Here is a 22,560-nt window from a genome sequence, read left to right as displayed (position 1 = left end):
TTATCTTTTGTATTTTTCCATTATCCCAAAACATAATAACCTTACTTCCTTGTCATTACCACTGGTCAATACTTATTGAACACCCATGGTTTTCATAGCAGTTTCTCTGCAGTTTGAACTTTGGACCTTTGTTCTCATAGGTTAAAGTCCTTACCTATCAATGCCGTAATACAAGTGCTGAGAGGGCTTTTCCCCCTTTTCTTTCCTTAAGTGGAAAGAAGAAAAGGGAGGTTCATAGCAAACCTAGAAAATATTGATCCTAGATTCTTTGGGCTTTAATTTTTAAACTTATTCAAGAATTCAAACACCAGGTTTATGTATCCATTTAATTAAATATCCTATCCTTTCAAATTTTCTTTTGTTACTTAGTATATATATGGTCATACACATGCAGTGCGCTTTCCTACTTACCATTAAATTTTGTATCAATATGTGAAAGGACAAGGAAATGAATTTGTATATATTTCATTCCAGCTTTTTTTTTTTTAAGATTTTATTTATTTATTTGACAGAGAGAGACACAGTGAGAGAGGGAACACAAGCAGGGAGAGTGGGAGAGGGAGAAGCAGGCTTCCCTCCGAACAGGGAGCCTGATGCGGGGCTTGATCCCAGGAGCCTGGGATCATGACTTGAGCTGAAGGCAGACGCCCAACGACTGAGCCACCCAGGCGCCCCTCATTCCAGCTTCTTAAATAAAGAAATATATGTAGAAAAAAGAGATGGTACTGAAATATATCAGAAAGTCAATAGTGGCTATCTCTGGGTAGTAAGTTTTATAGATAAATTTGATTTTCTTCTCTGTTGTGTTCCATGTTTTTAAATTTTTCTATAATCAGCTTGTTTTATATGAAAAGTAAAAACTTTTGAGTAAGATGGATTCACCTATTTCAAAATCAAAACATACAAAAGTGTATGCAGTGGGGTGCCTAGGTGGCTCAGTCGGTTAAGCCTCTGCCTTCAGCTCAGGTCATGATCCCAGGGTCCTGGGATTGAGCCCCATATCAGGCTCCCTGCTCAGCCTCAGCGGGGAGCCTGCTCCCCCCTCTCCCTCTGCCTGCCACTCCCTCTGCTTGTACTCGCTCTGTCAAATAAGTAAAATATTTAAAAAAAAAAAAAAAGTGATGCGGTGAAAAGTGTCCTGCTAATCGTATTTCCTCCTTGAAGGCAACCACAATTACCTGTTCTAAGTCTGTCTTTCCAGAGATATTTTATAAATACATATTATGTTTATAATGAAAAAACTTATTTAAAAAATAAATTATGGAGGGGTGCCTGGGTGGCTCAGTTGGTTAAGCGACTGCTTTCGGCTCAGGTCATGATCCTGGAGTCCCGGGATCGAGTCCCACATCGGGCTCCCTGCTCAGCAGGGGGTCTGCTTCTCCCTCTGACCCTCCTCCCTCTCGGGCTCTCTGTCCCTCATTCTCTCTCTCTCAAATAAATAAATAAAATCTTAAAAAAAATAAATGAATAAAATAAATTATGGAACTCTGATCATTACAAGGCTAAAGTGAGTATTCATACAACCTAATTGATAAAGTATGATTAAATGAAATACGTTATGCAAAGAACTTTATGGAATATATATATAGATCTGTATCTAGATATCTATCTAGATATCTATCTAAATATATGTGTATATATATTTACGTATAAATATATATGTAGTGCTAGCATTTATTATATTTATGTAATATATATGTTAATTATAATCTTGCATGTTCACATATCTTTCATTAAGGATATTTACAGAAGTACTGGGAAAATCAGTACCTAAATCCTGTTGGAAGGAAAGATACCAATGCCTTTAATCAATAAGTGTTTTCTAAGATGTTTACTCAAGAGCTAAAGTTATTCACATGCACTTACAGAAGTAGAGAAAGAATCGCCGTATACTCAGTGAAGTAAAAGAAAATTTTAAGAGTCTCATGCTCTACCGACTGAGCTAGCCGGGCGCCTAGTAAAAGAAAATTTTTAAAAATTCCCACATTTACTTGTGTTCATTTTCTTCCTTATTTTCCTGAGAAATGCCAAAAAAAAAAAATTAGAAATATATTTTACTTCTTATTATTGCCATTTTCAAGTTTATTCAGAAGTACAATGAACCCCTATGTACCTACCACCCAAATTCAACAGTTAAAAACATTTTATTGTTTTTAAAATCCTATCACATATTTCATACCACTAAAAGCTCACAGATCTCTTTATTGTGCTCCACAGATTCATTATTTTCTAGCTTTTGGTAATATTTTCTAACTGGTAAATTCAACTTTGTGGCCCCAATTTCTGCTAAGGTGACCTAACAAATTGCTATTCTAATGTAATTTAATGATACACAAACAGAATCAAACCTGGGTAGAATGACCCACATAATAAATTGGCCCAAATTCACTTTGCTGGATTTTCCTTTAACTGGATATTTAGAGCAGGCCCAAGAGGTCGCAGAAGAAAGGACCTCATGTCTCATTCATTGTATATGGACTGCCATTATTATGCTACAGTCAGGCTTGAAATTAGGATTTTTACTTAGAGATAGTTGGGCTGCCAATAGCCTCTAAGTTATGCAAATGATTATGTCTACTGAATTAATGCTTTCCAGACACAGTTTAATAGGGTCTTCTGTCCTTTTCCAGATTATATGATTTTTCATTTGGGGATCATCTTGACCACTCTCTCTCCCCAGCAAGTCATATCCAGGCAGTTGCCAAATTTTTCATGCATCCATCTCCTCTTTATTTTCTTTGTCATCATCAAATTTAGACCTAACTTCTTAACTCACCACTGGATTACCAGTATCCCTGTTCTTAGTCCATTCACAGTGTGAAGCCACTTTAATCTTCCAGTAAAATGGATCACATCATCCCTTTCCTTTGCAAGGTTTTTTATTGTCTTCCCACTATTTGCTAATTATTTGCTAAATTAAATATAAACATTCCATCCTTAAGGCTAGTGTCCCAGTACCCATGCAACATAGTCCTAACTCCTTATTCTAGCCTTCTATTTCACCTACCAAGATCCTATGTTTTAACCACACTGAATCTTCTCTGTTCCTTAAATGTTCCTTGTGCTTTCCTGATTTGACTGTTGCTCATGTTTTCCCTGTGGCTGGAGTATCTTCCCTGCCTCCATCTCTAACTCTTAAATTCCTCTTCTTCCCCCACAGCCCTTTCTGTGTACAGTCTTTTTCATAATGTCTTTCCCAATCAGAAGGCATATGTTTTTCCTTTGAATTCCACATGTACTTTATCTGTCAGATTTTTTCTAGCTTAGAAGCATTTGTATACTTGTCTGGATTCACATCTTAGGTGGTGGGGTGGGGTAATAGTAGGGTAATATCTATATCTTTGGGCCCTTTGAAGTGCCTACTGCAGTTATACATGTTACAATTGAACAATAAATGTTCATGGGATTAAAAGCTCAGCTATGGGGGCGCATGGGTGGTTCAGTTGGTTTAGCAAGCGTCTGTGTTCAGCTCAGGTCATGATCTCTGGGTCCTGGGATTGAGCGCCGTGTTGGGCTCCCCAGCTCAGAGGGGAATCTGCTTCTCCCTCTGTCCCCTACCCCCAGCTTGTGCTCTCTCTGTCTCTCAAATAAATAAAATCTTTTAAAAAGGAAGTTAAAGCTTAGCTATGTAACCTATGAAATGGAAGTCTTCCTCTAGAATTCCCCTAAATTTCAAATATGCTGGCCCTAGCTGGGCTGTGAGGATAATCCCTAGAGAATTCATTTATCCTGGACCTAAGGAGGTTTGGCTCACTCTTGTACTCATCAGTTTACTTCACTTAAGAAAGAACAAAAATTGTGTGCTTTAGTTTTTATATTATAAAAACATGACTACAGAGAGCTCAAGTAGAAGAAGGCCCTGTCATTTGATAGTTACTGATTGCTTATTTATCTCTAAGTTTGTCATAGTCAGTTACTTAGTTAAAAAACATACTAGCATCTTTAGTATGTGTTAACTAGAATAGTGGTGAAGAAAATCCAGAAAATGTCTCTTCTATAAAAAATCACATTTCTTTTTCAGCATGTTTTTTATTTTGATGAAGTCTTTGGTGAAGCATGCACCAATCGGGATGTATACATGAAGACTACTCACCCACTCATTCAGCATATTTTCAATGGGTATGATAGTAATTATTTGCTTCTCTTGTTTCATACTGTTTTCCATAACAAATTTCTTTATAAATATCATTTATGTTTTTCAGTTTTTGAATTAGACATGAATTTGTGTTTTAATCTGATGAATTTAGACTCTTCTAAAGAGTGCATTGTCTCTGTAGGATTCACCAAGCATTCAGAAATTTTCAGCAAAAATATAAATTGTCAACAATATAATTTCATCAAAGTTCTCAGAATAAAAAGGTTTAAATGGTTGTAGTTTGAACTTCCGATGATAGGAATTATGTATTCTGCCCATAGCTCACTTTTTTCATTGGAGTGGGATAGATAAGAGACTATCATCTGTTTTTTATAGATGTATTTTTTAAATTTTGAAATAATTATTCACACTTAATAAACATTAAATGGGACCAAAAAGGCACTAAGGACTTCTGTTGTTTATTCAAAATATAGGCACGTATAGATAGAAAATGCCAAACAGCCTACTAGTATCACTGATTCCAGAGTAGTTTGACTTTTTAAAAAAAATTTTTATAACTTTAAAAATATTGAGGTATGGGGCGCCTGGGTTGCTCAGTCATTCAGCGTCTGTCTTCGGCTCAGGTCATGATCCCAGGGTCCTGGGATCGAGTTCCACATTGGGCTCCCTGCTCCGCGGGAAGCCTGCTTCTCCCTCTCCCGCTCTCCCTGCTTGTGTTCCTGCTCTCGCTGTCTCTCTCTGTGTCAAATAAATAAATATTAAAAAAATATATTGAGGTATAATTCACATACAATTAGATGCACAGATCTTAAGAAGTATTCAGGTTTGATGAGTTTTGGTAGTTGTCTATATCCAGGTAACCAATACCTCGAACAAGATAATAGACCATTCCCATCACCCCAGGGAGTTCTCTTGTTGTCCCCTTTTAGTAAATCTCCACTTCCACCCTCAGATCTTATATAATCACTGACCTGCTTTCCGTCATTATAGATTAGTTTTGCCTGTTCTAGATTGTCACAGAAATAGAATCATTCCCACATAGGTTCTTTTATGCTTGGCTTAGCATAATGTTTTTTGGTATTAGTACGTGGTGCATGTATCCATAGTTTTTATTCCTTTCTATAAAAATACCACAATTTATCCATTCTCCTATTGATGGACATTTGGGTTGTTTCCAGTTTGGGACTATTGTGAATAAAGCTGTATAAACATTCTTGTACAAGTCTTTTTCTTGGACATGTTTTCATTTATCTTGGGTGAAACTTAGAAAGGGAATTGCTGAGTCATAGGAGAGGTATGTGTTTATAAGAAAGTGTCAAACAGTGTTCCATACACCCATTTTCTATTCCCAACAGCGATGTATGTGAATTGCATTTCTTTCTTTTTCTTTTAAGATTTATTTATTTATTTGAGAGAGCATGCGCATGAGTGTGTCAGGGAGGGGCAGGGGTGCCCTGTGAATTGCATTTCTACATCCTCACCATATTTGGTATTGTCAGTCTTTATTTTAGCCAAGCTAATGGGTATGTAACTTGAGCTCATTGTGGTTTGAATTTGAATTTCCCCGAATGCCTAATGATATTGAGAATCTTTTCATTTGCTTATTGGCCATTCAGATAACTTCATTTGTCTGTCTTTTTGTTTTCTTTTTATTGTTGTTTATTGTTGTTTTGTAGACATCATTAATTTTTTTTTTTTTATTCTGAGCAGGCTGAAAAAGTGAAATATCTTTCAGGTTCAATTTCTTATATGCCAAATCTAGGGAATACTTTTTAAGAGAGCAAGTTTCTAAAGTTAGATTTAGAACAAATAAAATGTGCAGGGGTGCCTGGGTGGTTCAGTCAGCTGAGCTTCAGGCTCTTGATTTTGGCTCAGGTCATGATCTCAGGGTGGTGAGATCGAGCTCCCTGTGGGAGTCTGCTTGAGATTCTCTCCTCCCTGCCCCCCACCCCCGCCACACTTGTGCTTGTGCGCACATACGTGCTCTCTCTCTCTCTAAAATAAATAAATCTTTAAAAAAAGAGGAACAAGTAAATGCATCCATTCTGCAAAGGGTAGTAAGAGATTTTTCATACGCATATTTGTTGTTGTTTTTCAGAAAGCTCATCACTAAAATATTCAGAAGATGGGGCAGCTGGGTGGCTCAATCGGTTAAGCTTCCAACTCTTGATTTCTGCTGAGGTCATGATCTCACAATTGTGAGATCAAGTCCCGCATCTGGCTCTGCACTGGGTGTGGAGCCTGCTTGGGATTCTCATTCTCCCTCTCCCTCTACCCCACTTGCATTTTCTTTCTGTCTTTCTCTCTCTCAAAAAAAAAAAAAAAAAAAAAATTCAGAAGATAGGGTAGATGTTATTTAGTCTCATTCTGCTAAACCTTCTTTAGTGTGTTCACATTTTCCTCCTTTAATCCTTTTCCTCACTGAGCCTCTGCCAGTGTGTTCAAGTGCCTACACAGTGGGAGCCTGGATTCAAAAGACAAGGAGGAACTGGTCTCCGCTCAAGCAGCTTAAATCTAATCAAATTAAATCTCTTTCTTCTCACACTTCCGTGGTTCCTTTGCTGTTGTGCTATTACTCCTTCTTTGGTTTCTTTCTGGCTTCTGGCTCCTTTCTTCATTTTCATCTCTCTGCCCACCACCAGTATCCCCCTACCTCTCTGTCTATACATAGACGTTTCTTCTTGGTGCTGGTAGCTACTTTTATCATTAACTCATGCGATTCCTGTTCAAGAGTCAGTAATAGCTGCTTACTATTTAACATTATGGTCACTTTCTACTCTGTACTATATAGTTGGGCCTCTGGTACTCAGATAACCTTGGCCTCTGGCTCCTCTGAAAACATGTGATTGGCAGATTAGTCTCCCAACTCTTATTCTGCAGTTCCTCACACTCATGCCCCACACATACACCCACATGCAAGGATAGTGATTCTCACTTAGAATCACATGATGTTAGGGTTAGAAGGGATCTTAAAAATCAAGTAACCCATTAACTTATTAATGAAAGTGAAAACTGAGGCTCTTAAAGCCCTTTTGTGAGTTCTTCCTCAAATATTTTGCTTAGACTGATTTTACCTCTGTCTAAACTTAATATTTATAGGAGTAGTCAGTACCACCCTGTTCATCATATGGTCTTCCATTATTTCTTGTATTTATTTATTTATTTTTTAAAAGATTTTATTTATTTATTTGACAGAGACACAGCGAGAGAGGGAACACAAGCAGGGGGAGTGGGAGAGGGAGAAGCAGGCTTCCCGCTGAGCAGGGAGCCCGATGGCGGGCTTGATCCCAGGACCCTGGGATCATGACCTGAGCCGAAGGCAGACGCTTAACGACTGAGCCACCCAGGCACCCCTCTTGTATCTATTTTAATTCTCTATTACTTCTTTCATCAAAGTTACCTTTTAGGATTAAGGCAAAATCATCTCCAGAATTCTCTAGAGCATGGGGTCCTTGTCTTATGGTATAACCAGTTCCATAAAAAAAAATTCCTATTAAAAAACTCATGTACTGGGGCGCCTGGGTGGCGCCTCAGGTCATGATCTCAGGGTCCTGGGATCAAGCCCCACATCGGGGTCCCTGCTCAGCGGGAAGCCTGCTTCTCCCTCTCCCACTCCCCCTGCTTGTGTTCCCTCTCTCGCTGTGTCTCTCTCTGTCAAATAAATAAATAAAATCTTAAAAAAAAAAAAAAAAACATGTACTGCTTTGAGAATGTTTTTTCTTTTTCCTATGTTTTTATAATATAAAGCCCTCCTCTCCTTAAAGGATTGTATACTTATAGCTGAATTTTACCAACCATAAACAGGATTCTGTTTCTATCTGACTTTTGTCATGAAAAATCTAGGTGTAGATTAGCATTTCTCTTTGTATATATGTTATACAAATGACTTTTTTCCCTAGAGGCAATGCCACTTGCTTCGCATATGGACAGACAGGTGCTGGGAAGACCTACACCATGATAGGAACTCATCAGAACCCAGGACTCTATGCTCTGGCTGCCAAAGATATATTCAGGCAACTAGAAATATCTCAGACAAGAAGGCACCTCTTCGTGTGGATCAGCTTCTATGAAATCTACTGTGGACAACTTTATGACCTCTTAAATAGAAGAAAAAGGTACTGATTATGAGTGGGAAACTGTATATTTGTGGATCATTGTTTTAGGCCAGAGTCCCACAGAATCACTGAATCATGGATTTGATGCAAGGCCTTGTTATATTAGTGCCTTTTTGTGAAATTAGTCTCCTGAGTCAGGAATTTTTTTTTTTTTTTTAAGAGACTATGCTTTTCTTTCTCTCTCTCTCTTTTTTTTTAAAGATTTTATTTATTATTTATTTGACAGAGAGAGATAGTGAAAGCAGGCACACAAGCAGGGGGAGTGGGAGAGGGAGAAGCAGGCTTCCCCTGGAGCAGGGAGCCCGATGTGGGGCTGGATCCCAGGACCCTGACGACTGAGCCACCCAGGCGCCCCAGATGAATATTTTTTAAACTGCCAGTTCAGCTAGAGAAAAATGTAAATTAGCCTTCCATTAGTATTTTTTTTTTTTAAGTAATCAATATCCTAATGTTTATTAAAAGACTATCCCTTTTATTTTGGTCTATGAAAAAAGTCAAGATTTCAGGAAGTAGGATATCAACGTGTACTTAAATCCCTTCCTATTCTTTTGACCTATTATTACACTGGAAGAACTATAAATAATGTTTCCTGCTTTCACTTATTTTTTTTCCCCTCAATAATCTTAGGGTAAACTTAATGATAGTTTTCTGAAATCAGTAAAAAGAAAAGAAATCTCTCTTCTTCACAGTAGACTTTTAGCTCTTGTAACTCTTAAACTGTTGCCCTTGCAACATAATACAGTAATTTAGAAATGGATTCAGTCAACTGACTTTAAATCCCTATTGTATTTTTCTGGTGTAAAATTTTGTTTAGGTTGAAACAGATGACTTTAATTGAGCAGGAAGCAATGAAGTTGTGAAGGTACCAACTGGGAGAATAAGGAGGAGAGATGGAATAGGGGAGGTGGATGGATAAAAGGGTGTCATAACAGAATTAACCAGACCTGTGACGTGTTGGGAGCAGCCACACCAAGTGGAGAGAGTTGAGGCTAAGCATGGTGGAAGGCTGGGGAAGCCAAATCAGTGACAGAAACTAGCCTCCAGCAAAGGAATCCTAGCCCCTACAAAGCTGTCCAAAAGGATGTGCACATTGCACATGCTCCAGGCAAGCACTGGAATGGGGGGTGGGGGTAGAAGAGCAGCTCGAGTTCAGTAGGGAGAACATTATAGCACGGCCCCCATGGGAGAGGGGCACTAGGTATTGAGTTGTGAAACTGGAGAAGGCAGCAGCTAGGCTTGGGCAGACCACCATCTGTGGACTATTCCAAAGAAAAGGGGACCTTCGGGTATGGCACAATTCAGAGAATATACAGGTGTTCGGGGTTCATTCCTGACATAGCAACTGCCAAAGAAAGGAGGGTTCTGCTTTGGGTTTGCTTTGGAGAAGAGTTGCTTTTCTTTTTTACCCTCTCTGTTGGTTTTGAAGCCTCAAGTTAGCTCAATCACAGCTTCTCTTCCAAGCCCCCACACTCCTTTTTAGGAGCCCTTTCCAGTCAGAATATAGCCAGGCACTGGGATGCTAGAGCATCTGGCTCTGGGGCTCCCAAACAGACCAGGTTCAACCACTAGCCACTGAAAAATCCAAAGTCAGAAAAATGAGTGGTGGTGAAACAAGAAAGGAATTTATTTCAGTGAGGCCAACGCTGAGAAGACATTTCAAGACATTTCATTTCATAACATTTCAAAGACTGCCTCCAACATGCCAAAAATACTACTACTCGGGAGTTTTTTGTTGTTGTTTTGGAGGGTTTTTTTTAAAGATTTTATTTATTTGAGAAAGAGTGCGAGAGAGCATGAGCAAGGGGAGGGGCAGAGGGAGAAGCAGATTCCCTGCTGAGCAGGGAGCCCGATGCCAGGCGCCATCCCAGGATCCTGAGATTATGACCTGAGCCAAAGGCAGACACTTAACCAACTGAACCCCCTCACCCCCACCCCGGCCGCCCCTCTCCCTTTTTTACTTCTAGGTTTATATAAGGAAAACACGGGACAAAGGTTGGTGGGTACCCGTAGGTGGGTGGTGAAGGTCAAGTTGATCATTGTCTTGGGGTCAGTCATGGGTGGGGTCTTGCTGGCTCAGGGCAGTCCTTATTGCTTGAGGGGGTAGTGAGGGTAGTTTGGGTTCCCTTATGGGAATGCTTTGCCTGCAGGGTCTTTTCTCTGAGTAAAGAGATAAGCTGGAAAGAACTTAATCAATTAGGAAGTTTGAGGTCAAAATGGAGGTAGTTGAAGTCCTCTTTGTTTAAAGAGCAGTTGGCAGGAGAATAAAAGCTGTTGTGCTGTGTGTGTGTGTGTGTGTGTCTGTCTCTCTGTCTCCGTCCATCCATCCAGTTTGTTTGGGTGAAGGGACAGTCAGGATATCTAGTCAGCTATTTGTGAGTGCAGTTCTTTAATGAATTACTCAGATATATTGCCCTTTATATTTGCATTCTTGAATAGCAGTCAAGGGGATGGGATATGCTAACTCCTGGCTTTGAATCTTCTTTTTAGGGCTCACTAGGAAGACCCACACTTCCTCTGCAAGTGTCTTGGGCTGTGGGTGTTTTCTTTTTGTTTTTATATCTCTGGTTAATTGGCTAATATCTCTTTTGCCTATCTTCCTGGGACCCCTGAAATGTCCCGATTACCTGAGGGCACCCTTTCTTTTTGTTTATTAGAGCTGTTAATGCTTTATCCTAAAAATAATAGTAAGACTTTGACAAAGGTGAGCTGAAACATATATGCTCAGTCCACCTCCTTTTTTAAATCTATTTATTTGACAGAGAAGAGAGCACAAGCAAGGGGAGTGGCAGGGAGAGGGAGAAGCAGGCTCCTGCTGAGCAGAGAGCCTGACATGGGGCTCAATCCCAGGACCCTGACGCTTAACCAACTGAGCCACCCAGGCGCCCCCTCAGTCCACCTCTTAAGCTAGAAACCAAAGTTTATGGATCTTCAAATTAATTTTTTTTTTTTAAAGATCTAATTGGCTTTACTAAGCAATTTATGAATTGGGCATCATTCCATCTAGCAAGTAGAGGGGAGGTCCAAGGAATTGTACAAAATGGAAGATTTTTATAGAAAGGAGGGTGGAGAGAGAAAGTTAGTAGCAAAAGAAAAGAAAAGAAAAGATTGTTCCAGGCAAGATTACCTTCCTTTGTGGGGAAGGGCAAGGGGTCTTATTAGGCGGATTACCTCAATTTCCTTTGGAGGGGTAGAGAGGGCCCATGTGACAGATTACCTCATTGGTGTTTATGAGAAAATTTCTGATTGATGGGTTTAAGAAACATTTCTGAGGGAGGTTAAAACTGCAATTATGTTAGGTATGAAGTCCCGAATTAACTCTTAAAAGTAGAGGTTAGATTGTTTTTATACCCTTGTATAAAAAGTGATAGAAATATACTTCTTGCTTATAAGATTTAAAAATCTAGCAGTACATTTTGGGCTGTCCATTAGGAACTTTTCTGGGGTGAGCTCAGCGTGTAGGGCCTAGGAATGACATGAGGGCTCTGAAAGCTAGATCCTTCTTTTATTCTGGAAGCCTGACTCTTCCAATAGTTGTTTGCTGATAGGTCACAGGGATTGGTGAAGCTGTTTTCTTCCAATCCTTCTGCAAAAATTTGGAAACTTGGAGTGAAACATAAACTAAGAAAAGTTTTTAGAGGTACCTGGGTGGCTCAGTTGGTTAAGTGTCCGACTCTTGGTTTCTGCTCAGGTCATGATCTCAGGGTCATGGAAATGACCCCCGAGTCAGGCTCTTCACTCAGCAGGGAGTTTGCTTGTCCCTCTCCCTCGGCTCTTCCTCCCATCCCCCCCCCAAATAAATAAATTAATTTAATCTTTTGTAAAAAAAAAAATTTTTTTTTGAGAAAATCTTTCCTTTTTTGGCTAGAAAGTGGAATTCCATTCTTAACCTCAATTACTATCTTATTAAGGGAAAAAAATCATCTTAGAGTCTCTAATAGATTTAATATATGCCCCTTGATGTATCTGGGGTTTAATCTGGTTTAATTGACCATAACCTTACACATAGGCCTGAGAAATTCAGTTATAGCACCAAATCTTCCTTCCTCCCTTGGAAGATATATCAAGACTCTTTATGTTGGAAATAAAGTAGAACCCCACTTATACTGGCTTAAGTTATTTAGCGAAGTCATTGGCTCATGTAACTAGAAAGCCTAGACGAGAATCAGGCCTTAGGGTCTGTTTACTCTAGGAGCTCAGGGATGTTATAAGGACCAATTTCTTTGCTCAGCTCTGCCTTCTATGATGTTAGCTTCCAAAACTGGCTCTCTAGTGGATACAGAATGGCTGCCACTGCCCCCAGGGCCACATATACTTTCACTTCCAGAAAGAAAGAGCACCAGCATCTCACTCCCAGGCACTTAACAACCAGAGACTAGGACTTTATTTTGATTAGACCAGCAGAGATCCCATATCCAGTCCTGAACCAATCACTGAAGCCACTGATTAGCACCATATGTGGATCATATGTTCCTTCTTTTAATTATAGCCAAAGGTGCTGACTTGTTTACAACAGTCAAGGACCATCTCTGAAGCTCAGGGCTGGGGTCAGGAGTTGTGGGAGTGGGCGGGGAGGATACACATCAATCTCACTCAAATAACAGAACTGCTACCTAATAGGGGAATGATGGAATGGTTTCTGGGGAGGCAAGAACAAAGTCCATTATACAGCAGGTCTGCCATACCAGCCGTGTTCTTGTATCTGCAGGCTCTTTGCAAGAGAAGATAGCAAGCACGTGGTACAGATAGTGGGACTGCAAGAACTTCAGGTGGATAGTGTGGAGCTCCTCTTAGAGGTAATTCTTCTTTCCTTACTACCTCCCCTCCCCCCTCCCCCCCACTCCCACAGCAGCCTAAGTACAGAGAAAGAATTCATTTTGCTATCTAGCAAATATAATGGACTCAGATGTAGCCAAAGGGCCATGACAAGCATGCCACTTCAACGTTTGTAAAATGTGAGTCCTCTAAGAGGATAGCTCCCTTCTCTACAGGGTTGTTGTCTCAGTGCCATGGAGCATGTGGGAGAACCTAATGCATGAGAGGGATACTCTTGTGCTAGTTTCACAGGCTGCCAGTGTATATATTTCTATGGTAGTAGAAAAAGCTGCTGGAGAGAAATATCCTTACTTTAAGTAAAAATTTTAAGAGGTAAGGGGTGCCTGACTGGCTCAGTCAGAGCATGTGGCTCTTGATCTCAGGGTTGTGAGTTTGAGCCCGTGTTAGGTGTAGAGATTACTTTAAAAAAAATTCTTTTTCCCATAGGTAATACTTTAATGTGGGTTCAAAATTCAAGAGATACAAGGATGCCTGGGTAGCTCAGTCGGTTGAGCATCTGACTCTTGATTTCAGCTCAGGTCATGATCTCAAGATCATGAGATGGAGCCCCGCGCCGGGCTCCATGCGCAGTGTGGAATCTGCCTGTCCCTCTCTCTCTGTTCTTCCCCCTGCTGGTTTTCTCTCTCTCTCAAATAAATAAATAAATAAATAAATAAATAAATAAATAAATAAAATCTTTAAAAAAAAAATTCAAGAGTTACAATGAAAATATCCCGTCCAGGGCGCCTGGGTGGCTCAGTTGGTTAAGCGACTGCCTTCAGCTCAGGTTATGATCCTGGAGTCCCGGGATCGAGTCCCGCATCGGGCTCCCTGCTCGGCAGGGAGTCTGCTTCTCCCTCTGACCCTCCCCCCTCTCATGCTCTCTCTATCTCATTCTCTCTCTCAAATAAATAAATAAAATCTTTAAAAAAAAAAAAAAAGAAAATATCCCGTCCATTCCCTTTTCAAACTGAAGCAACTAATTTTAATACTTTTTTTGTATATCCTTCCAAAGGTATTTTTTTTCAAAGCTATTTTTAAATCTTCTATTAAAAGTTATCTTTTGGGGTGCCTGGGTGGCTCAGTCTGTTAAGCGTCTGCCTTCAGCTCAGGTCATGATCCTGGAGTCCTGGGATCAAGTCCCACATCAGGCTTCCTGCTCAGTGGGTCAGTAGGGAGTCTGCTTCTCCCTCTCACTCTCCCTCGGTGCTCTCTCTCTCAAATAAATAAAAATCTTTAATAATAATAAATAAAAGTTATTTTTTAACACTTGTTCATTATTAGATATAAACCTTACAAAAATATATAAGAAGATAGAAAAATAAAGGCCACCTCCAACTTACTATATATAACTCCCTACTTCCCACTAGGATATCTGTTAACAGCTTAAAATATTAAAACACACACACACACACACAGAGTTTAAAATATTTAAATTTTTTCCTGTTCCAGGAATTTATTAACTTATGTACAAATATACTTTTGGTGACTCTTCCTTTAATGCAGTGGTCCTCAACCCTAGCTTTATATTGTGTCATTAGGGAACTTTTTCCCCCTTAGGTAAAAAAAAATGGTTTAACCATTTTTATTGTGAAAAATAGCACTCTACAGAAAAATGCCTAAAGCCTGTATGTGTTTAGTATAAAGAAATAAGCACTTTTTTTTTTTAAGATTTTATTCATTTATTTGAGAGAGAGAGATAGCGAGCCAGGAGGAGAGGGAGAAGCAGACTCCCCACCAAGCAGGGAGCCTGATACGGGGCTTGATCCCAGAACCCTGGGATCATGACCTGAGCTGAAGGCAGACGCTTAACCGACTGAGCCACCCAGACACCCCAAGAAACAAGCATCTTTATAATCAATTATGCAGATTAAGAAATAGAACATTTTAGCACCCCACAAACCCCTATACAGCTTTCCAGTCACAGTCCCCTATAATCCTGACATTTATGCCGATCACTTTTTTTTTTTTTTTTTTTTAAGATTTATTCATTTATTTTTAGAGCGCTAAAGAAAGCACAAGCTCATGCAGGGTGAGGGGCAGAGAGAGAGAGAAAATCCCAAGGAGACTCCACTGAGGGCAGAACCTGACTCAGGTCTCTATCCCAGGACCCTGAGATTTTTGACCTGAGCTGAAATCAAGAGTCGGCCAATTAACCAACTGAGCTACCCAGGCCCCCTACGCTAATCACTTTGTTTTTTGTTATAGTTTTGCCACTTATGTATTCATCCATTAACTATGTAACTTCGTTTTTGCCTGTTTTTAAACTTTATATGAATAGAATCATACTGTATTTTTTAGTGTCTTCTTTTGCTCAACATTATGCTTTTGAGTTCCATCTATGTTTTTGCATATGGCTGTAATTTTGTTTTTATTTGCTGTGTAGTATTCAATCATATGAGTATACCACAGTTTATTTAACCATTCTGTTAATGGGTAGTTGGGATTGTTTCTTTTTGGGCACTACTCTGAACATTGTAACCGTGAATATCCTTACACATGTATTCCAGTATATAGCATATGAGTTCTTTAGGTTATATATCTAGCTGTGAAATGATTGGGTCAAAGGACATGCATATCTTCACTTCACTGGATGGTGCAACTGCTTTCCAAAGCTATGTACACTACCACAAGCAGTGTGTGAGCAATCCCATTGTTCTTCATCCTCACCAACACTTTCTGTTGACTTTTAAATTTTTACTGGTCTGGAATTATTTAATTAAATCTCATTGTGTTTTTTTCTGCATTCTGCTGATTGAGAATTAAATTGAATAGCTTTTCATATTTTTTTTTAATTTTAAGATTTTATTTTTAAATAATCGCTACACCCAATGTGGGGCTCAAACTCACAACCCTGAGATCAAGAATTGCATGCTCTACCGACTGAGCCAGCCAGGCACCCCACTTTGCATATTTTTAATTTATCTTATGGGTTTCATCTTTTGGGAATGCCAGTTAGGTTCTTTCCCTCCTTTTTGGGTTATCGGTCTTTCTCTTATTACTGATTTGTATATTCTAGATGTGAGTCATTTGTCAGTTATTTGTGTCATAAGCATGTTGTCTCGTTCTGTGGCTTGTGTTTCTAGTTTCATCACAGTGTCTTTTTAATGCTTGCTTGAATCCCTCTGAGGTCAATTAAATCAGAATCTCTTAGGGTGAGGTCCAAATGTAGATATTATTATTTTAAACTGAAATATAGGTCACATACCATAAAATTCACCTTTTTAAAGTGTATGCATCAGTGGCTTATATATATTTATATATATATATAAATTTTTTTTTTTTTTGAGAGCATGAGAGAGAGAGAGCATGAGCACAAACGGGGGTGGGCCAAATCAAGAGTTGGATGCTTAACCAACTGATCCACTCAGGCACCCTACATATCTTACTAAGTTATAATCCACATATCGTAATAATTACCCTTTTAAAATATACAATTTAGTGATTTTTAAAGAATATTCAAAAAGTTGTGCAGCCATTACCACTATCTAATTCCAGAACATTTCATCACCTCAAAGTGAAATCCTGTACCTTTGGCAGTTACTCTCTATTTCCTCTGCCTCCAGGCCTGGCAACCACTAATTTCTTTCTCGATGGATTTGTGCCTATTTTGGCCATATCATATAAATGGAATCCTGCAATAGGCAACCTTTTGTCCCTGGCTACTTTCATTTAGTGTATTTTCAAAGTTCACCCATGTTGTAGCATATATAAGTACTTCATTTTTAAGACCAAATAATACTCTATTATGGATAGAGTATATGGATTCATATTTTGTTCATCCATTCATCAGTTGATAGATACATAGGTTGTTTTCACTTTTATAGAAACCACTGTTATGAATAATACCGCTATGAACATTCACATACAAGTTTTTGTGTAGACCTATGTCTTCACTTTTCTTGAGTCTATGCCTAGGAGTGGAATTACTGGGTCATACTTTTTGAGGAACTGCCAAACTGTTTTCCAAAGTGGCTGCACCATTTTATATTCCCACCACCAATGTATGGAGATAGGTATTATTTTAAAAGCTCACCAAGTGATTCTAACATGCAGCCTGCAGCCATTATAGTCATTCTTTTAGTATATCCAGCAAGCCTGGCTAGAGGCAAAGAGAGAAGGCTAGAAGGACAGGCTGGGTACTTGGCAAAACCTACCTTTAAAACTGCTTCTCAATACACCGTTCCAGGGACTTGGGTGTGTGAAATGGCAGGGTGAGCCACCATTGATGTCTTTTTCTAAGTTTCTTTTTGCTAGGACAAATAGGTAAATTTTGCTTAAGGGCTGGAACCTCATATTTGTGTGATTATCATATTCCTGAGTCCTGGGATCTAAAACCTGAGGACAGCACGTGAGTGTGCCTATTTTAGAGTTACCTAAGAACCAAGAGCCCCTTTCTTGCAATTGTAAAAGCAGGTAAAGAACAAAAGTTCGTGACATGTGTTGAAGGGGCTTCCCTGAGACTGACCATTCTTAACCTGTCCAGAGCCCTCTCCATTGTGGAGTCCTAAGGAAATTGTTTCTCATACTCCTATTCACTGTGGTCCTCTTGCCCCCTCTTCCCCAGACATTCCTTTATTTGGCAGGGAGTTGCAGGAGAGTTGATCCCCTTGATGCCTTTATCCCTGAAGGGTAAACCAACTGAAAGGGAAAGGAGCAAATGTTGGGAGGAAGTCCCTTTTCCTTAGCTATGGGCCATCATTGTGTTAATGGGCAGTCTGGTGTCAGATCACCTCCTGTACCCTGGAAGAGTTTTATGCACTGCTCTATCCAAGTTATCTTTCCTGAGAAAAGCAGAAAGAAATTTCTTGTTAGTCAATGTGTTATCTCATTGCCATCGATACTCTTGTCTGTAATATATATGATGGTGTACAAGAAAGCCAGCTGAGATCAAGGTGGAAAGTTGATATAAATTATGGATACCCTCATAAACATTTATTGACTCGAAACAACAGCACTTACTAACTCAGGTGTCACACTTTCTCGGGTGTCACTGTTCATGTTCATTCAGGTATCATCCATGTGTTTGCTCAAGTGTCACGGTCCGGTGTCATCTTTGAGTGTCACCCTCACAGATCACCTTCAGGTTTCCTCAGGCATGGCCACTTGTTGCCTGCCTGCACAACTAGCAGCCTCATTTTTTATGCGGGATTGTTCTTCTTCCAGGACCTTTCTCCTTCAGGTGTATTATACTACCTTGATCTTAACAGTGCAGGCTCCAGGCACCAGGTCTTCCCTGCCTTTACAGAGGTGCACCGACTCATCACATTTCTCAGATTTGGAATCAAGATTTCTTCTGTCAGGGAACTGATGAGTATTTTTTCAGTTGCAGAGACTTACAGATTTTTAAGTTATTTCTACAGCCATTTGACATACTTATGGGTATCCATTCTCAAACTTCTAATAAATCTGTCTCCTGTTTTATCGTTGCCCTGGCTCTAATTGGTAGCAGAGACCACATGGCGCAAGCTTCCCATAGATGAGCCTCGGTTGTATGCCAGTGATAGAGACTTAATGTGTACACAGGGCCTATACTACTGAAGTGCTCCTAGCCCTCCTTTGGTATATGTGCAGAAAGCTTAGTGATTAAAGCCTCGTAACCAGACAGACCTGGGTCCCAGTGGCATATATCCTTCAGCCTGTCCTTTACCTTTCTGAGCCTGAAACATGTGGATGATAGTAGATGATTGGTTGGGTGATAGAGAAGGAAATGAGATAACATACAGAAAATGCTTGGTGTGATGCTAGCTCAATTCGTCACATCTATTCTTATTAATAATATTAATGTCCCTGAATGTTTCCCAGGCAACAGAATTCAGCAGTTGTCTCTACTTTCTTTGGTGGCAGGTCCTCATTTCCCTATTCACATAACATGTGTTGTCTAAAGGACCTAGATTTAGAAACTTGCCTAATAGACTTTAGTTATGGAAGGAGGAATTTGAGAAGGAGGTAGTGAGAGGAAAAGGGGCCTCATGATTTTTAAGTTGATTGCACTAATTTTATTGGCTCCTAGACTTGCATTTTCCCCCAAATATATTCTCTATTTTTTCCTCTTTATTCTTTTTTTTCCTTGTTAGTTCTTGAGGCGCCCGGCTGACTCAGTCCAGCGTACAACTTTTTTTTTTTCTTTTTAAAGATTTTATTTATTTATTTATCAGAGAGACCGAGCACAAGCAGAGGGAGAAGCAGGCTACCTGCTGAGCAGGGAGCCTTATGCGGGGGGCTTGCTCTGAGGACTCTGAGATCATGACCTGAGCCGAAGGCAGACGCTTAAAAGACTGAGCCACCCAGGCGTCCCTAGTATGTGACTCTTGATCTTGGGGTTGTGAGTTCGAGCCCCACATTGGGTGTAGAGATTACTTAAAAACATAAAAAAATCTTAAAAAAAAAAAAAAAAGATGTTCTTTATTAAAATGAATATTTATGGGGGGGGCGCCTGGGTGGGTTCAGGTGGTTAAGCATCGGGCTCTTGATTTTGGCTCAGGGTCTTGAGATCGAGTCCCTGTGTGGGGCTCCCCACTCAGCGGGAAGTCTGCTTGAGATTCTCTCTGCCCCTCCCCCCACTCGCACACTGGCATGTGCACTCTCTCTCTTTCTCTCCAAAATAAATAAGGGGCACCTGGGTGGCTCAGTCGTTAAGCGTCTGCCTTCAGCTCAGGTCATGATCCCAGCATCCTGGGATTGAGCCCCGCATCGGGCTCCCTGCTCGGCGGGAGGCCTGCTTCTCCCTCTCCCACTCCCCCTGCTTGTGTTCCCTCTCTCGCTGTCTCTCTCTGTCAAATAAATAAATAAAGTCTTTAAAATAAATAAATAAATCAGTCTTTTTAATGAATATTTATTGAGAATTTACCATGTGCCAATCATGATTCTAAAATGTGCTTTACATGTATTATCTTGTATCATCTTTCTTAGTTCTCTTAAGTAAACTATGAGATTATCATTTTATGGATAAGAAACTGAGGCTCTGAAAAGTTAAGTGACTTGCAAACTTTTGCTCATTGCAAAAGGTCACACAACCGTATGTCAGAGCTGGCATGCATACCCAGACAGTCTAACTTCAGATTTCACTATCTTAACCGCTGCACTTGAGTCTGTTTGTCTGATGATCTTCACAAACTGAATCATTTTTACTCCTCAGAGTTCAGCTGCTTTATTTCACAGTTTCTGAAAGGAATGGTGATTGCAGGCTATTTCTGAAGCTGAGGAAATGACCGGAACCAGAAATTCCTTCATGCCTTCCCTAAAAGGCATTGAGTCAAGAAAGGTCTCCTCAACATGTTAGGTTTTCTGAGACATACTCACAGGCACCTAATGCATCATGATGGATAAGGTGGACAAGGAGCATGGAAAACCGAGTGTAAAACTCTATAATAGAACCCCAGAAGTCGGCCTTTTTTGGCTCCCCTGGGGGTGAACCACAAACAAGCCTATGAGTTTCTGACTGTATCCCCAGTTGCCGGCTAGGTATGGCCGTGAGGCCTCTCAGAGCTTTCCCTGTGTCCCAGCAGGAGCGGCATCAGTATTCTCACATGTGGCAGAGGACACCTGGCTTCCTTCCCTAGCCTGGCTATATTTGACCTATGTGACCTTGGATAAGTCACCAACTTCTCTGTGTTTCTTCCCTTATCAAGTATATTGTATACACAAATACAGAGATTTAAGAGATCTCCAGATCTCCCCTGTCTTTTCGCGGGGCTTGTAAAAGACCAAAAACAAACCAAAAATCAGAAGAGGTGTGAGAACCCTAAAACTAGAAGGAAATACACCAGAATCTTGTTAACTCTGGGATTATGGGAGGTATATATTTTCTTCTTGATACTTTTCCTGTATTTTCCAAGTTTTCCACAGTAAGCATGTCTTCCTTTTCTGATAGAAAAAGGAAAGAGAAGTTTGATAAAAAGAACATCACACATTGTCTTCATTGCTTTACAGTCTATGTCAGCATGAAGTCAGAGTGACAGGGGAGAGGCCAGGATGAGGAAGCACAGTTGAACTAGAGGCTTCAGTTACAAATATGCCTTTCATGGCCTCGCCAGCAGCAGAGCTTATTTAGCATTGCAGGCCAGGGCCACCTGCCACAGCCAGGGGAAAGGACTACTGCTCTCACTCTTCTCATTTCCAATTAGCAGTAACATCCTAGCCATGTAGTTGAAAATCCAGTGTTATAAATTAACAAGTTCTTCTCTTGATAAAAAGATTCATCAGGGGTGTCCGGGTGGCTCAGTCGTTAGGCGTCTGCCTTTGGCTCAGGTCATGATCCCAGGGTCCTGCGATCGAGCCCCTCATTGGGCTCCCTGCTCAGTGGGAAGCCTGCTTCTCCCTCTCCCACTCCCCCTGCTTGTGTTCCCTCTCTCACTGTGTCTCTCTCTGTCAAATAAATAAAATCTTAAAAAAAAAAAAGATTCATCAGATAGACCTGTTATACTTTTAGCAGATTATTTACAAAATGAGTGCATCTAAAATATTCTAAATTTGATTTTAAAGTTCAATTCTAAATCTCATATACAGATAATCTTTAGAAACACAACTGCTTAAATCAGGAAGGAACTTATTATTAAACTTTTTTTTTAATTTATTTTTTATTATCTTTTAAGCATTTTATTTAAATTCAATTAATTAACATGTATTATTGGTTTCAGAGGTACAGGTCTGTGATTCATCAGTCCTGTATAATACCCAGTGCTCATTATATCATGTGCCCTCCTTAGTGTCCATCACCCAGTTACCACATCCCTCCCCCCCGCCATCCCTCCAGCAATCCTTGGTTTGTTTCCTACATTTAAGAGTCTCTTATGGTTTGTCTCCCTCTCTGGTTTCGTCTTGTTTTATTTTTTCCACTCTTCCCCTATGATCCTCTGTTTTGTTTCTTAAATTCCACGTATCAGTGAGATCATATGATAATTGTCTTTCTCTGATTGACTTATTTCACTTGGCATAATACCCTCTAGTTCCATGCATATTAGTTAAACTTTTAAAAAGTACCTGCATGTTAAGATATTTTATGGCCTATTGAAGTTTGATTCTGGCAACTTTTGGACTCTTAATTTGGAAACTTGTGGCTATGTTCAATATAATATAAATTAAAATTTTGAAAGATTGAGAAAAAATGAGTTAGGACTCCCTTACCCTTAATTCACTGCAAAATAAATGAATTTATCATAAGCACCTGACAGCATAGTGGAAACCACATAAGCTTTGGAGTCAGACATACTGGATATGGAATTTGGTTCTGTCACACAACAGCTGTTTGTGAGCAAATCAACCTCTTTTTTTTTCCTTAAGATTTTATTTATTTAGGGGGAGACAAACCGTGAGAGACTATGGACTCTCTTGAGAAACAAACTGAGGGTTTTAGAGGGGAAGGGAGTGGGGGGATGGGTTAGCCCGGTGATGGGTATTAAGGAGGGTATTGAATGGAACACTGGGTGTTATACGCAAACAATGAATAATGGAACACTACATCAAAAACTAATGATGTATGGTGACTAACATAAAATTAAAAAAAAAATTTATGTAGAGACAGACTGTGTGAGCAGG

General features: G+C 39.8%; 1 protein-coding gene across 8 annotated transcripts in view; it reads left to right on the top strand.

Annotated features, from left to right (window-relative positions):
• Window positions 1-22,560, top strand: part of KIF24 (kinesin family member 24) — an 82,855-nt gene that overhangs the window by 38,755 nt on the left and 21,540 nt on the right. For 7 of the 8 annotated variants that reach the window (XR_010407792.1, XM_064579645.1, XM_064579647.1 and 4 more), the window contains exons 4-6: window positions 4,022-4,119; window positions 7,996-8,211; window positions 12,917-13,004. Coding sequence is in view for 7 of the 8 variants with exons in the window: in XM_064579645.1 (XP_064435715.1) it covers window positions 4,022-4,119; window positions 7,996-8,211; window positions 12,917-13,004 (402 nt within the window). In the remaining variant the exon portion in view is untranslated. The remainder of the gene's footprint in view (window positions 1-4,021; window positions 4,120-7,995; window positions 8,212-12,916; window positions 13,005-22,560) is intronic. The other variant, XM_064579648.1, reaches the window with a different exon arrangement.

The sequence above is a fragment of the Mirounga angustirostris genome, unplaced genomic scaffold (assembly GCF_029215605.1).
Source record: "Mirounga angustirostris isolate CCGP_5_RB_7025 unplaced genomic scaffold, mMirAng1.0.hap1 SCAF_15, whole genome shotgun sequence".
Lineage (NCBI taxonomy): Eukaryota > Metazoa > Chordata > Mammalia > Carnivora > Phocidae > Mirounga > Mirounga angustirostris.
This window is presented reverse-complemented; position numbering and strand designations above follow the sequence as displayed.